Source organism: Herpailurus yagouaroundi, unplaced genomic scaffold (genome assembly GCF_014898765.1).
Source record: "Herpailurus yagouaroundi ecotype Mexico unplaced genomic scaffold, PumYag 216, whole genome shotgun sequence".
Taxonomy (NCBI): Eukaryota; Metazoa; Chordata; class Mammalia; order Carnivora; family Felidae; genus Herpailurus; species Herpailurus yagouaroundi.
In genome coordinates, this window is record NW_024412447.1 from 15,408,040 (window position 1) to 15,423,818 (window position 15,779).

A 15,779-nucleotide genomic window follows, 5' to 3' on the forward strand; every position below is an offset into this window, starting at 1 on the left:
TTTTAAGCATGTTCATTTTAGCTCACTGATGCATTTTTATGATGGTGTCTTAAAATTTCTTGTTAGATAATATCTTGAATAGAAGTGGTGAAGGTGGGCATCCTTGTCTTGCTCCTGGTCTTAGAGGAAGAGCATTCAGTCTTTAACCATTATGATGTTAGCTGTGGGTTTTCTTATACGCCTTTATGTTCTTGTTTTCTTCTATTCCTACTTTTTCAAGAAGTGTATTTTTTTTTCAACGTTTTTATTTATTTTTGGGACAGAGAGAGACAGAGCATGAATGGGGGAGGGGCAGAGAGAGAGGGAGACACAGAATCGGAAACAGGCTCCAGGCTCCGAGCCACCAGCCCAGAGCCCGACGCGGGGCTCGAACTCACGGACCGCGAGATCGTGACCTGGCTGAAGTCGGACGCTTAACCGACTGCACCACCCAGGCGCCCCTGGTTTTTGTAGTTGAAACATTTTTGCATTCCAGGAATCAATCCCACTTGGTCATGGTGTATAACCCCTTTAATGTGTTATAGACGGCTACTTAGTTACTTTTGATGGCTAATATTTTGTTGAGAGTTTTTGCATTTATGTTCACCAGGGAAATTGGTCTACAGTTTTCTTTTCTCAGACTGTCCTCAGGCAATGCTGGACTCATAAGAAGTATTCCCTCTTCTTCAATTTTTTAGAAGAGCTTCAGAAAGATTGATGTCAGTTCTTTAAATGGTAGAACTCACCAGTGAAGCCATTTGGTCCTGGACTAAAATTATTTTTTTAAATTTAAATTTTAGTTAATATACAGTGCAATATTGGTTTCAGAAGTAGACTTCAGTGATTCATCACTTACATACAACACCCAGTGCTCATCACAATAAGTGCCCTCCTTAATGCCCATCACCCATTTAACCCATCTCCCACCTGCTTCCCTCTGTCAATCCTCAGCTTGATCTCTATCATTAAGAGTCTCTGGTGGTTTGTTTCCCTTTCTTCTCCTCTCGGCCCCTTTCCATATGTTCATCTGTTTTGTTTCTTAAATTCCACATATGAGTGAGATTTTTAAAGTTGTATTTTCCAGGGCACCTGGGTGGCTCAGTCGGTTCAGCGTCTGACTTCGGTTCAGGTCATGATCTCGCAGTTCGTGGGTTCGAGCCCTGTGTCGGGCTCTATGTTGACAGCTCAGAGCCTGGAGCCTGTTTCAGATTCTATGTCTCCCTCTCTCTCTACCCCTCCCCTGCTCGCACTCTCTCTCTCAAAAATAAACATTAAAAAAATTTTTTTTAATTATATTCCCCCCCCCTACTTTTACTAGCTATCATTTTACTGTGAAGGCTTTCCACCAACTGGGTGTCACTATAGTTCTTCCTCAAAATCGGTTGGTATAATGGTAACCTCCAATATGTGTGGGTTTATCTTGAGAGAGAGAGAGAAAGAGAGTGCAAGCTGGGGTGAGGGGTAGAGAGAGGAGAAAGAATCCCAAGCAAGCGCCACACCATCAGCGTGTAGCCTGATGTGGGGCTTGAACTCATAAACCACGAGATCATGACCTAAACCAAAACCAAGAGTTGGACGCTGAACAGACTGAGCTATCCGGGCATGTGCTTTTTTTTTTTTTTTTAAATGACATATTTATTCAATGTTTTTCACAATTCCTCTTCATTTTATTCAGAGTGCCCCCAAACTGTCCAATGGGACACCTTCCATCTGACTCCAATGTCCTATTGAGATATACCCATTAGTCTTAAAGTACTTTCTTGCTTTCAGACCAAAAAGATACTTTTCACTAATTTTTTAACTTACCTAGCTGTAGATCCAGCCTTTTCTCCACGGAACATGCTGGATAAAGGGTGAGTGACGCTTGTTCCCACTCCCCAACTGGCCAAGATGCGGCTGTCAGCCAGCAAACCATCAAATGCGCCATCATGTCCTGGTCCAATGCCCCATGCATGCATACCCAGCTGTGACCGTTCCTGAGGGGCTACAGTGGTCACAGAGTGGCAGCGGTAAGACCAAGATCTCATCCAGGAGGGTGGTGGGAGGCAGGACTATGCATGAACCGAGGCTCTAAGCCGCACTGTGCATGCTCCATTGTCCCCTCAGACTTCACTCAAAAACATGAATCCAAAGACAGCATTATTAAGAATATCCAAGATGGCAGAGACAGAACATTAAAGCCCAAGCGCAGGGAACTTCTGAGCACAGGTCCGAGTATGTCTTCTGTTTCTCAATTTTGTATTTTTTCCCATATAAATCCTAAAAGCTCTTGCTGTTTGATTTATAGGTTTCTATAGTGAACACAATTTTCCCATCGTATTTGCTAACTGGACAGTTATGAGATATAGAAGTATCATTTTGTACTGTTGCTTTTGATGGCTACTTCTCATGTCATATCTCACCATTTTAGTGAAATGTAATGTTTCCATATCAGTTCTCTTGGGCTTTCTAAGTAGAAAAAAGCACCTATACATAGCTATCACTTGAGCACTTAGCACTGCTAGGTACTGTTGTATGTCATCTAATCCCCAGAAGCCCTTGAAGCTGGTGTGATCGTCACACCCGATTCACAGATTGGGTATGTGAAAGAGCAGAGACTTGCCCAAGGCCAAAGAACTAATATCTACGTGTTAGCCAAAATTTCAAAGCCAACCGCAAGCCTCAACCACGAGGCTAGAACATTTTCTACATAGGTTAGGTTAAGCCCCCTTCATTTCTGTTTGAAGACTGAGTACCTGGGGTAAAACTTTCAGAAAAGCGCTAATGGCAGTGACAGCAAACATCTTTCTCTTGTTCTTGATTTTAACTGGAATGTCTCCAATGCTTCATTTTTAAGTGTGATACTGACGGTTGTGGCTTAAAACGGAAACCTTTGCAACATGAGGATATTAGTAATGTAGCTTTTCCTAAAATAAAGAACTAAAACTCAATCTAGCTGAAAGAGGGATGGATCATGAGACCCTGTTAATATGGGTTTCCGTTCCAAAGGTTTATTCCAATCACGTTTATAGTACATAAAATAGCGATACTCTCTTGTTGAGAAGACAGAAAATGTGGCCACAGTGTTGATGCCAACTTAAGAGAAATATAAGCCTCTACCTAAGGCAAGATTTCCTATCTACAGAATTCAACTAATATGAGACACGTACAAAGAAATCAATTCAACAGCTTCCCTTAAAGATATGCAAGAAATCAAAAGAAGACAGTTTTTGTGGGAGGCTGATATGCACATTTTATTTAACAAACATAATGTACAAGACTAAAAGAACTGTATATATTCCCAGGAGAATTCAGAGTGTGTATACCTGGATTAGCACCTAGAAAGTACATAGAAAAGAACAACGGAAAAGGGGGAAAGCTTTCTACAAAAATCACTTGGGCTCGGGTTTCTAAGTGCAGATTCTCACTGGCATCGGATAGTAACTCCTCGCACTCCACATGAGCTCAGTGATCGGCTGACTCGGTTAACTGCTTCACGCCTTTAGCGCTTCGTGACAACAGGTATGTCAACCTCATGGCTCTTACGGGGAAATTTAAGTAAAGGATACAAAGTTTTATACTCACCCTAGTTTTATTCCAAAATTACTGCACTACAAATCTGTGTGGTACACTGTTAGGAAGATACTGAGATACTGCTTGTGTCATGTGACCTTGTTTCAGAACGATGCCCTGGAATTATGCACAATTTCACAGCTACGCTGATAATCTATAGAAATCACTGACTGGAAGGAGGATCATACGTGGCGTATTTAGGTTATGAAGGGTTCCGTTAGGATTAAAACGGTTCCACGCTGCCAGTGGCTGTAAAGCCTCCGTATCAGTTGACCGCACTGTGCATTTAACACGATATTCTTTGGTTACATCATATTAACCACAAGGAGGACAGCTTCCTTGTCTACACAATAGATTAGTGGTTCTCAACTGAGGGCGAATTTGCGCCCACTCCACCCTGGAAACATTTGGCGATGTCTGGAGGAGATTTTTCACGACTGTGAGGGTTGCCACTAGTGTCTAGTGGGTATCGAGGCCAGGAATACTGCTAAACGTCCTGTAATGCACAGGGAAGCCCTCATAACAAAAAGTCCTCAGGCCCCAAATGTCAGTAGCACTGAGGTGGAGAAACCCTGAAAGAGGTTTATATGACATGCGTCTGGGTTGCCCATAGAGTCAAAGGTCTGCTGCAGACGGAGGCAGAAAGAAGGGTGCTACAGCTCTGAGGAGTTCCCCATCGGCTCTCGCCAGTGGAGGCCCGTTCACTCCTGTCTTCTGATCTAGACCCAGGACCAGCTCCTTCACGAAGACCTCTATAAATACCTCCTGAATGAGTGGAGGACGACGGTGCAAGAGGCATGGTTCAAAGTCTTCAAATGACTATCTTGAACAGTAACTTTATACGACCTAAAAATTATTCTGAACCTCAATGGTGTCACAGTCCCTGACTGATTATACAGAACCTCAAAGTTAGGCTAACATATTGTTAAAGGTGGAGTCAATATTTTAAGGGCAGTATGTCTAACGTTTCTAGATTCATTTAAGTGGGGCAAACCAAATAAAATGGTGTTAAAGGCAAACATTCAATATACTTCATTTTAAACTAAAAAAATTAACGCATGAAACGCCATGCACAGCAGACACCATTCCTTTTTTTTTTTACATATTTACAATTTTACATATTTACTTATCAATATATCTTCTATCTTTACAATTATAAAATTATTTCAAACTGTAGAAGAGTGGTACCATACATTTTGTAGCATTCATTTGTTTTATCCTTTAAAGGCAATTATTTACCCAAATCCAAACCACAGTGAATGCCACAGAGGAAGCACGTAGGAAAATCATGGACAAAAAATAGATTTAGACAAAACTTTCACATAAGACTTAAATGAATCTATTTCAGTAACTCAAATAAATAGTATTTTATTATTTACTAAGCTTCCCCTGCCAGGAAAAACAAAACAAAACAAACAGAACAATCCCCACAAACTGTACCTTTAAAAACGCTCTGGCATTTATAAGCATTAAGTTATAGTCTAGATCCCAATCATGGACTGTAGTAAGGGCTAGCTACAATTTAGGCTCAAATAAATACTACCCATGTAAATATTTATCATCCTGCATAAACTTGAGGTTGCAATGGTGGAGGAAGTTTATCATTTTCAACATTTTCAGAGTCAATAGCTGCTAAAGATTGATTCGGGGGCTTAATTTCGAGTGGATATTTCTCAACAATGTCTTGAACCTCTTTTGCAATTCCATCTGTCCACTCTATGAGGTCTTTTTCAAGTTTCTTGGCTTCACTCATGATCCTTTCTTGTCGTTCATTCAACTGAGACAGAAGATCCAAGTTCTTATACATTTGCTTAACCCCCAAGCAAGCATCAGGAGACCAATTCTCAGATTCTTGCTTCCTGGGAGAAGTCTGGCCGGACATGTATCGATCAAAATCTTCCTGACTTAAATTCAAAGACTGAGCATCTAACTTCTCAATGAAAGCCACAGCACAGCACTAGAAAAAACCAGAAGGTTATTTACTATAGCCATAAGGGGAAAGGTACAAATATTCAAATACATCTTTTTAAATCCTTTTATTATGGTGAATTTAAAACAATCAAAAGTAGGATGGGGCGCCTGGGTGGCCTGGTCGGTTAAGCGTCCGACTTTGGCTCAGGTCATGATCTCACGGCCCGTGAGTTCGAGCCCCGCGTCGGGCTCTGTGCTGACCGCTCAGAGCCTGGAGCCTGTTTCAGAGTCTGTGTCTCCCTCTCTCTCTGCCCCTCCCCTGTTCATGCTCTGTCTCTCTCTGTCTCAAAAATAAATAAACGTTAAAAAAAAAAAAAAAAAGGTAGGAAAAAACAGGTAATGACCCACCATGGACTTCAGCTTCAAAAATTACCAACTCAGAGGCACTTGGGTGGCTCAGTCACTTGAGCCTCAACTTTAGCTCAGGTCATGAGCTCAGCCCTACATTGGGCTCCCTGCTGTCAGTGCAGAGCCTGCTTCAGATCCTCTGTACCTCTCTCTCTGCCCCTTCCCTGCATGCACTCATTCAAAAATAAATAACCAAACAAAACAAAATTAACAACTCACAGCAAATCTGTTTCTTTCTTTCTCTTTCTTTCTTTCTTTCTTTTCCTCCCTTCCTTCCTCCCTTCCTTCCTCCCTTCCTTCCTTCCTTCCTTCCTTCCTTCCTTCCTTCCTTCCTTCCTTTTATTGACTCATTTATTTTGAGGGAGAGAGAGTGTGAGCACACCCGAGCAGGGGAGAGGCAGAAAGAGAGAGAATCTTAAGCAGGCTCCATGCCCAGCACAGAGCCCGATGTGGGGCTTGACCTCACAACCATGAGATCATGACCTGAGCCAAAATCGAGAGCTGGATGCTTACCTGAGCCACCCAGGCGTCCCAATCATGTTTCCTTATACTCCCACCTGAAATAATACATTTCTTCCTTAGGAAAAAAAAAAAAAGTTGCATTGCAAACTCCCATGGAGTCTGTGAGAAATTCAGTCCTCTCCTTGGGTTGTTCAAAGGTCTAGGGGTCTTATACAGAGTGAAACGTCGGGGGAGGCACCTTCAGTGTTTGTTCCACACTGGCTACAGAGTTTCCCGTGGACAAAAACGGAATGATTCCTCAAACTCAGAGACTCTCTGCTTCCCTGCCATGTTGCAGGGAAGAGGAACCACTGTTGGGACTGGGAGCTCTAGGGCCAAGTGACTGGGGAACATATCCCATAAAGCCATTCCCCTTTGAGGTCTTGCCAGCCCCATAATGCTCACTCAGGGCCTGGCCAGCTACTGGGCACATCAGCAGGTACTGGAGTGGCACACAGACCTCTGGTCCTCTAAGGACCTGTGGTCCTTTAACATCAAGTGGCTGAAAGAACAGGTTTTGAAATCAAGCAACCTGAGTTGTCACCTCCGTCATATGTTAGCCAGGAGTTTTTGTGAGCCTGGGGAAAGTTACCTACTGTCTCTGGGGTTCCTGTATCTGTAAAACGGGAAATACCACCCAGATTTATTGTGAGAATGAAGCAATCCAGCACATGTAACGTGCTTAGCTCACAGGTCGGCAGTAAGAAATGAACAAACGGGAGCAATTATTAGTACAGAAATCCTTGGGCAAATGCTCAGTGAAACAGACATCTGTTGGCTATACTTTCTCATATTGATTTAATTTTTTTACAAAGAAAATGAATTTTCACATTTTCTTAAAAAACTATTTTCACAAGAAAGACATGCAATATAAACAGAGGGAAACAGGCAGCTCTCAGAATTTCTTCTGAGAACTCATTCCCAGGATCCAACATTATTACACATAAAAAAAGGAATCACCTTTTTGAGGAATATTTAGCAAATCTACTACAACGGACTCATCTGACAAGAATGGGCCCATCTGACCCTGCCACACAGGTGCCCACGGTGTCCGTGGATGTGCTACAGTCCCTGGAGAGAGGAGGAATCTAAGAGGATTCTAACATTCCTGGCATGGATGGATGCTATTGCCCCAAGTGGAAACAGTGTATATAAGAGAGGAGAAAACCATTTGGTGGGGAAGCAGGTTTAGTTTTGAAAAAATTAAATCTGAGGCCCAATAAATAGCCAGAAGTGGAGCTCAGTAGGAGGGCAAACAGGTGACGTGTGTGTGTCATCACTGTGCAGATGACAGCAGAGCTGTGAACAGAGCAGACAGCCTAGGGAGAGAGATGCATAGAGGACAGCACCCCACGGAAAAACCCAACTTGAGAAGACACAAAGCTCACAAAGAGACAAGTAAGGAGTGGAACTCTGAAATCCAAAGGCAGGAAGTTCTAGAACAAAGGAGTTACCAAGAATGTTAAAGAAGTAAGATGAAGGCTGACAGTTTTCATGGGATTTGACTTCTGCTGGAGCAGTTTCACTGGAGCAGAGGGATCAGAAGCCGGACTCTGAATCAGCAAGAGGACGGAGACATAAGGTGCTAACAGGGCTGTAGGTCAAGGTGCTGGGAAGCTGCAGGGAAAAGGTGAGCCAGCAGCCTCCACTGTTGACCACCAGGACGACCCTCAAACACCTCCCAACCCTGCTCATTTCTCTACTACCAGCCACGTCTCCATCTTCATAATTCTCAGGGATTTTCCACACTCTCTCATGTTCTCTAGATAAAGAACTAAATCCAAAAGGCTCTTCCTGGCAGTCAAGTGCATGTTTTCACTTATGTTAAGAAATGCTTACTTCAGCTAAACTTTTGGGGGAGTTTAGTTTAAACCACCATGTGTCTGGGAGGATGAAAAATACTGCAAATAATGGAACAAGCATCATTTTGAAAAAGGGCATTCCCAGGATGGGCTAAATGGGTGATGGGTATTAAGGAGTGCGCTCGGATGAGCACTGGGTGTTGTATGTGATGAATCACTGAATTCTACATCTAAAACTAATATTACGGTGTATGTTAACTAACTGGAATTTCATAAGAGCTTGAAAAAAGAAAAAGAGCATTCCCAACTCCCTGAAAACCACATCCCCAGATGCTGCAACAACAGTAATGAGCAGCTGAATGCCATGGCTGAGGGTGAGGTTAACCGGAGCAGGTCTAGGTTTTGAAGCACTGGAAATTTATACACTTTTGGGAACCCACTTAAAGGAAAACAAAATACAGAATCAGGCACAAAAGTGAATACATATTTAGCATTTAAAAATAAATCACAACAAATTTCTGGAAGCTTGGGAGATTCAAGCTTGTCTTTTTAGTTTCAAATGTCTTTTTAGACAATTTACTAGAAATGCTGCCTTATGTAACCTGGTTTCCTCTCCCTATTACCCTGTACAACTTCCTACCCAGGAAAGAAGGCACATAAGGTATTCTGAGGCTCAAATCCATTAGTAAATCTAGTCTAAAGCAAACAAACAAAAGTTAAGTGGTCAGTAAAAGTATTCAGCCTTACAACTTAGATACACATATTTTAATGCCATCTTGCCTAGAATCAAGTAGCATGGTTAACAACAGCTGAAAATCATTTCACGTCCTCTAAACTGACCCTTGCCTAAAATCTCAGGATTCAGTTCTAAGAGATCATTTATAGAAATAAAGCAAAAAATAATTCTTAAGTCTTTCAATAAAGAAATCAAAGTCCATGATCTGATTTATTCATGGCTGAAACAACTCAACTAAGTGAATGGCCCTTTTAACCAGGACCTGGGCAAGTGATGGCCAACAGCAACAGACACTCCTCCACGTGACTATCGTGTTTCCTGTAAGAGGATCACAATCTCTGGTCAAGTACTGAGAGGTGGGGTGTTTGCCCGGCCCAGTCACGTGTGCTATGTGACAGCAAGCAAGCATCTTTAGCTTTACTGATTCCTCAACTCACGGGCAGTAAACTGTCACAGGCCTGTGAGTGATGTGTCACATCCCTAAAATGGTTCCTCTCTGTAACTCCAGGAAATCAAATCCTTACCAGATTGGTGAAATAGTAGCCATCCTCTCCAGTCATCAATCGGCTTGGGTTGCAGAAGCGGGTGATATACTGGATATTGGACTGAAGGCGTGGGGGGTTGCCCTTCAAAACAATGTAGATGAGAGTGGGTAAAAAGTCATCGGCTGACGCTGGCTCGTTCTTGGTGATCTTAATGGCGTTGAAGATGTGCTTGCTACACTTGGTGATGCAGGCCAACTTATCTCGAGGTACACGCTTAGAATCCATTTCAATGATATCTATAAAGCAGAAAAGACACTGCTTCCAATGAGAAAATGATTACATAAAAGAAGTAGTAGAATAATCATTTTTTAATCTATCAAATTACAGAGGTTAACCCTTTCTCCACCAGGTAACTTAGTATATAAAAAACTCTGACCACAGAAACTGTAAACACTAGCTCATCATTACAGAATGTGTAACCAGGCACAGAACCACAGACCAGGCATTAGATGCATTATTTCTGTGCTCCACAAGCCTATTTCTTTTCCATCCTCAGACTGTACAACGGATACTACTTGTAGGAAGGGAACTGAGGTTCAGAGAAGTTCCATAATTTGCCCAAAATTATACAGACAGCCAGTGACAGAGGGCAGATTCAAGTCTGATTCTCTAACGCATGCCTTTAACCACAATGGTGAACTGCTTATGAGCTCCTTGGAAAATTAAGAGCGTTTTTCCTGCTTCTGTTCCTCTAATACACTGTAAAAGTCAGTTTAGGAAGCCTACTGCTTTTTAGAAAGGTGGGTACTATACAAAGCACCATTGTATTGGATATAAAAATACAGCTGCTAAAATCTATCACACGTATAGTCCATAGCGGCCAGTCCCCACGGCATATAAATCTCCACCAGCTACAAACACCTACAGCACTTTTATGACATTTATAACCTACTAGTTAGCACAGGGGATAAAGCAAGGGTATACATTTACTCTCATTCATTTCCCTCAGAGAAAAATTACTTCACTGCCCCAAACTACCACTAAGTGGTAGGCTCTTGCAAATGGACACCCTGTGCCACAAAGACCGGGAGGTGGGGAGGAGTTCAGCACCACTAGAACAACAGAAGAGGAAGGAGGGAGTGCGCCTCTGGATAGGCGTTTCCGCCTGCCATCTGGAGCAACGTGAAAGAAGAGAGCTGAGGCAGGTTAATTTGAAAGCAATTTCTGGTCAACAGCAGGAACAAAAGTTTCTGATTTAGGTGGGGTGATGGCGCATGTCACAGTTCTTTCTGCTCCCAGCTCTCATCCCGGAGGTCGGTTACTGGGAGGAATCCTCACGGACCACCAGCCATGGAAGACTAACGTATGGGACAGAAACACCCGACAGTGCAGAGGCTGTATTTTAACTTCCTAATGCTTCTAGTCCCTGTACATACATGTCTATTGTATGCTTTTGCTTATTTTATGGTTTAGTTCCTTTACTCTTTTAATGATGGGTTGTAATTATTGTTACTATGTCTCAAACTATTTTCTTTTTCTATTTGAGTAGAATGTATGTAAAAAAGATCTGGGGCAGGGGGGTGCCTGGGTGGCTCAGTTAGTTAAGCGTCTGACTTTGGCTCCATGATTTGTGGGTTTGAGCCCTGCATCAGGCTTTGTGCTGACAGCTCAGAGGCTGGAGCCTGCTTCAGATTCTGTGTTTCCCCCTCTCTCTCTCTGCTCCTCCCCCCTCCTCTCTCTCAAGAAAAAACATTAAGAAAAAAAAATTTTTAAGACTTTTTAAAAACTGTTTTTACTACTGTTTTTATCCTGTTTAGCTTTCTACCTTTATTGTTGGCTTTTATTTTTTATTTTAAACCTTTCCTCATTTTAAACCACTCTCTCATTATTTATTCTTTAAGTTTTGTTTAAAAAAAGTTTTAAAGTTTATTTATTTCTGGGAGAGAGAGAGAGAGAGAGAGAGAGAGAGAGAGAGAATGCGTGTGCACATGAGCATGCAAACAGGGGAGGGGCAGAGAGAAGGAGACACAGAAACCGAGGTAGGTTCCAGCCTCAGAGCTGTCAGCACAGAGCCTGACACAGGGCTAGAACCGGTGAACTGTGAGATCATGACTGAGGCGAAGTCAGACACTTAGCTGACCGAGCCACCCAGGTGCTTCTATTCTTTAAGTTTTTTTGTTTTTTTTTTTAATGTTTATTTATTTTTGAGAGAGAGAGAGACAGAGACAGAGCGTGAGCAGGGGAGGGGCAGAGAGAGAGGGAGACACAGAATCGGAAGCAGGCTCCAGGCTCGGAGCTGTCAGCACAGAGTCCGACGTGGGGCTCGAACCCACAAACCGTGAGATCATGACCTGAGCCGAAGTTAGATGCTCTACTGACTGAGCCAAATGGGGCATCTGGCTGGCTCAGTTGGAGGAGCATGGGACTCCTGATCTTGGCGACATGAATTTGAGCCCCATGTGGGATGCAGAGATTACTTAAAACTTAAAAAAAAAAAAAAAAAAGTGAATTACTTTTTATCTGGATGCATGTAGCTGCCACTGCCAAGAGGGAGGGCCAAGAGTATAAAAAGAGAAGGGAAGGGAAAAGAAAAAAAAGTAAAGAGGGAAGGGGGTATAGATTTCCGTCACACTCTTTGTCCTGCAGCAACCCCTCCTCTAGTATCCTTTAGTCTGAAGGAAGTTTTCTGGGGGGAACTCTTTTGGACCCCCCCCCCCCCCATGTGTAGCTAGTTCCATGATTTGCATTGCTCTAAAGCCTAAAGGAGGAGATCCGGGAGGAAATAACAACAGGAAACTCACCACTGTATTAATTCTTCGAGCAATGATTTCCTGCCCTAATCTGTCTGCTCTTATTTACTTTTCAGAATCCTCAGATAACTGCTTTGTGTCTGCCATCCAGGGCTTTTACTTGTAGTCAGTAGGAAAGACAGGCTGAGGGTGGGTCCTCCATCTTAGCAGAAGTCTTAGATTTATCGTTCAAGAAGTTTTGTAAACAAAGTAGGCTGTAGCTCCAAGTCATGATTCCTCAACCTTGGCACTAATGAGATTTTAGACTGGATAATTTTTTTTTTTTTTTTTGTAGGGGACTGTCCTGTCTTGCATGATGTTTAATAGCATCCGTGGCTTCCACTTCTAGATGACAGATGTCAACTGAAACGGAAAATGCCTTATTCGGTATATTTATCAACAAGACTGACAGTGCTGATTGGTAGCACCTGGGACAATGTAGAGACATTTAACTGATGTCTCCATATTTAAGACCCCTGTTACAGACTGTCCTCTCTGGGACTCCTGTACTTAGGCTAACAACTTCAGATTAGGAACACAGTGATCATTAGAACCTTTGGCCCTCATAGAGGCAGAACGTATCTGTACTCGGATTGGCAAGATATGGGGGTTAAGATGAGGAAGAGTAAGAAGGCTTTTAAAATTTTATGGCCAGGGGCGCCTGGGTGGCTCAGTTGGCTGAGTGTCTGACTCTTGGTTTTGGGTCAGGTCATGATCTTTTGGTTTGTGGGTTCCAACCCACATCAGGCTCTGTGCTGACAGTGTGGTGCCCACTTGGGATTCTCTCTCTCTCACTGCTCCTCCTCCTCCTTCTTCTCTCTCTCTCAGAGTAAACATTAAAAAATAAAATAAAATCTTGTGGCCAAATTTCTACTACTAAAATATCTCTTCAAACTCCAACTCAGATGACTTGAGAGAAAAAAGTTTCATCTCTCAAATTCTATTAACAAACTGTTGATGTATTAAAATCCTCTTAGTTCTATTCTTAAGCAAACAATGGTCTGGCTCCTGTAGTTTCTGGTTTTATAAGGTCTATCCTACGGCATTTCAGAAAAGAGTCCCAAACATAAACTCCTTTGAAGTACTTTAAACATAAACCAATTGGTCTTGAACTTGGTAAGAGTCTTTGGGAAAAAACACAAGTACAATGTCCATATCCAGGCTTCTCACCTTCAATCTCTTATGATGTTCCCTGAGCAAAAGGTAGGAGTGGGGGTGGGCCTTGACCCAAAGGAGTCAATTCATGAAGCCTATAACACAGCCTTGCAGAAAAGCTTTGAACAACAAAGATGACAGAATTTAGCTAGGCCAGTTAGACTCTGCAAGGGGAATTACAGAAAACAATTCATTTAACAACAGGAGTTAAAATGCAGAGATATACAAAGAGAAGCAGAACCTGAAAGAGTGCAAGAATCACGTTAACAGCAGATATCCCAGTCCCCAGAGGGGCTGTGGAGCTAAGTTTCCGTGAAAGTGTGGCTTCCTTTCCTACCTTGATAATCTCTTAAGTAACCCCCTATTTCTTCCTGTAACAGGAGTGAGTCTCTAATTCTTACAACCAAAGGAGCCTACCTAACGGTTTGCCTCCAACACTGCTAATAGCAGCTGAGCAACTAACTTTCTTTCCCAGCAGAATTTCACTAACAATCTCTAAATGGGCAAGTCTTTCCAACTCTTCTTAATTGAGGAGAAGCTGGCCTAGGTTGGATGTCTTCTCTAGTAGGAGCAATTTGTTTTGGTTCTTTGCTTTTTTTAAATTTTCATGGGCTATTTCTGCTGGGCTATTCCTATGACTAAGAAACAGAAACCTTATTAGGTGCCTGGACCTGTCCAGGATGCTGGAACCACATCAATTCAGGGCATTTCATTTACTTCTTAGACAAACCAGAAAAATAATCCAAAGCACATCTCTAATTAGCCAATTAGAGAGACATCATTTTAATATGTAACTTCAGCTCGGGGAGTACCTTGTACCACCAACTCCCTTCCTCCCTCTAAAATTATTTTGAATATACAAATGCCACTGAGTTTTACGAAATTAGCCTTAGCTGCATTTGACCTTGGTTTAGTTCAATGCCCAAGAAATAAGAGACCCTGGTCACAGAAAATAAAGGGGAAATGTAGTTTACCTGCTAATGTGAATGCTTCAAATTTATAAAACTAGCACTCTTGCAAAACGCTTTTCCCACATTCCAATATACCTTTGGCAATATACCTTACTATCTGGCTGCTCACTGACTTAAGTATGGATTTATGTTAACTTCAAGGAGAAACACCCAGATAAGAAAGCTCTCAGTTTCACTGACCTGTGATTGCTTTCACCACCATATCAGATACTTCGGAAATTTCTTCATTAACAGGGACGCAAAGCATCTGAGGTGTAACCCAGTGCAGGGCTCTACAAAGAGGGAAAGACAGTAAAAATCCCAAGAATACACTGCAGCCATTTGTCTTGTCATGTCCTTCAGTTAAGGGGAAATATGGGACACCACTGACTAATGAGGCCATTGTAGGCCCAAGCATATCGCTGCTGAACATATTAGGAGTTGAGCTGAAGTAACTAGAACCCTTAAATGAGGCTTCTCTTCGGCACTTATCACAAGGAAAGCAGAAGACAACTTTACTGGGTGAAATGAGATTATACTGAGGCTGAAGAGATATTTGAGGATAAAGATCTGAGAAGAATCTGCTGCTTCCTCTCTTCACTGTCCATCACCCTTAATGTCCACTTAGGCTCTGCCTTCAACTTATGAGACTGAGTAAGAGGTCAACAAGTGTGTGTCGCCCTAGTCTGAATCACTGAATTTCCTGGCCACACCCTAGCTTCCCAGCAGAGACTCTGCTGCTGACCCTCACCGGTTGTCTGACAAATGCTCTCACCCTGCATGTCAGTCCAAAGCCCATCTAGCTCCTTCTGGCTCCATCTGTCACCTTCCCAATACCAAGTCCTCACTTCTGGGGTGACACTACCAAGAACAGATCTACCAATTACCAGCCCCACTGTCTGGGAACACCGTTTGGATTCCTAGGCCCCCTCCTCCAGAAACACCTGTGCACAACCAACCTCAGACCTATTCCCACATTTAGATGGCCTATTTCCTAAGTGTTTCACTGCCACCAGAATAGAGCCCTGGGGGAATAGAGCCCACTCTACTGCCCATGGAAGATTAAGCACTTTGGGAAGTGTTATCAACCCAGTGCTGGGGGAGGATGTGATTGGAGGAACAGCTAAATAAGGAGCACCACTGGTGGGGCGGGGGGGGGGGGGGAATAATGACACCTTAATATGGGTATGTCCAGCTTAACTTCCTGCCTCACAAGACGGGACAAAGCAATGAGAAGTAATGAAATTTCCACCTGTTCCTTGGAAGTTTTGGAGATTTTGAAACAATCTCAAACACTGGATCTGCTTCTCATCTAAAGCTGCTGGAGTCAGAAGGATAAGCAAGAAGGTGATTTCAGGCCTTTCCTCCTAGCAATTTACCATATTCCTGGTCTTTCTGACACCACAAAGAAGCTCAGTGCTAAGGACGGCAGGTCCCTTTGCTGTTATTTGCTCTCAAGGTTTGAAATGCAAGTGCTCTGTTCTCCCACAACGTGTTCTTCCCATGGTAGG

General features: G+C 42.7%; 1 protein-coding gene across 3 annotated transcripts in view; it reads right to left on the bottom strand.

Annotated features, from left to right (window-relative positions):
• Positions 1–3,185: 3,185 nt before the first annotated feature.
• RABGEF1 (RAB guanine nucleotide exchange factor 1) overlaps positions 3,186–15,779 on the bottom strand; it is a 64,231-nt gene continuing 51,637 nt past the window's right edge. For all 3 annotated transcript variants that reach the window (XM_040456215.1, XM_040456213.1, XM_040456214.1), the window contains exons 7-9: positions 14,470–14,561; positions 9,414–9,670; positions 3,186–5,488 (exon numbers count right to left, since the gene is read on the bottom strand). In XM_040456215.1, the coding sequence (XP_040312149.1) occupies positions 5,090–5,488; positions 9,414–9,670; positions 14,470–14,561 (748 nt within the window). In that variant the 3' untranslated portion in view covers positions 3,186–5,089. The remainder of the gene's footprint in view (positions 5,489–9,413; positions 9,671–14,469; positions 14,562–15,779) is intronic.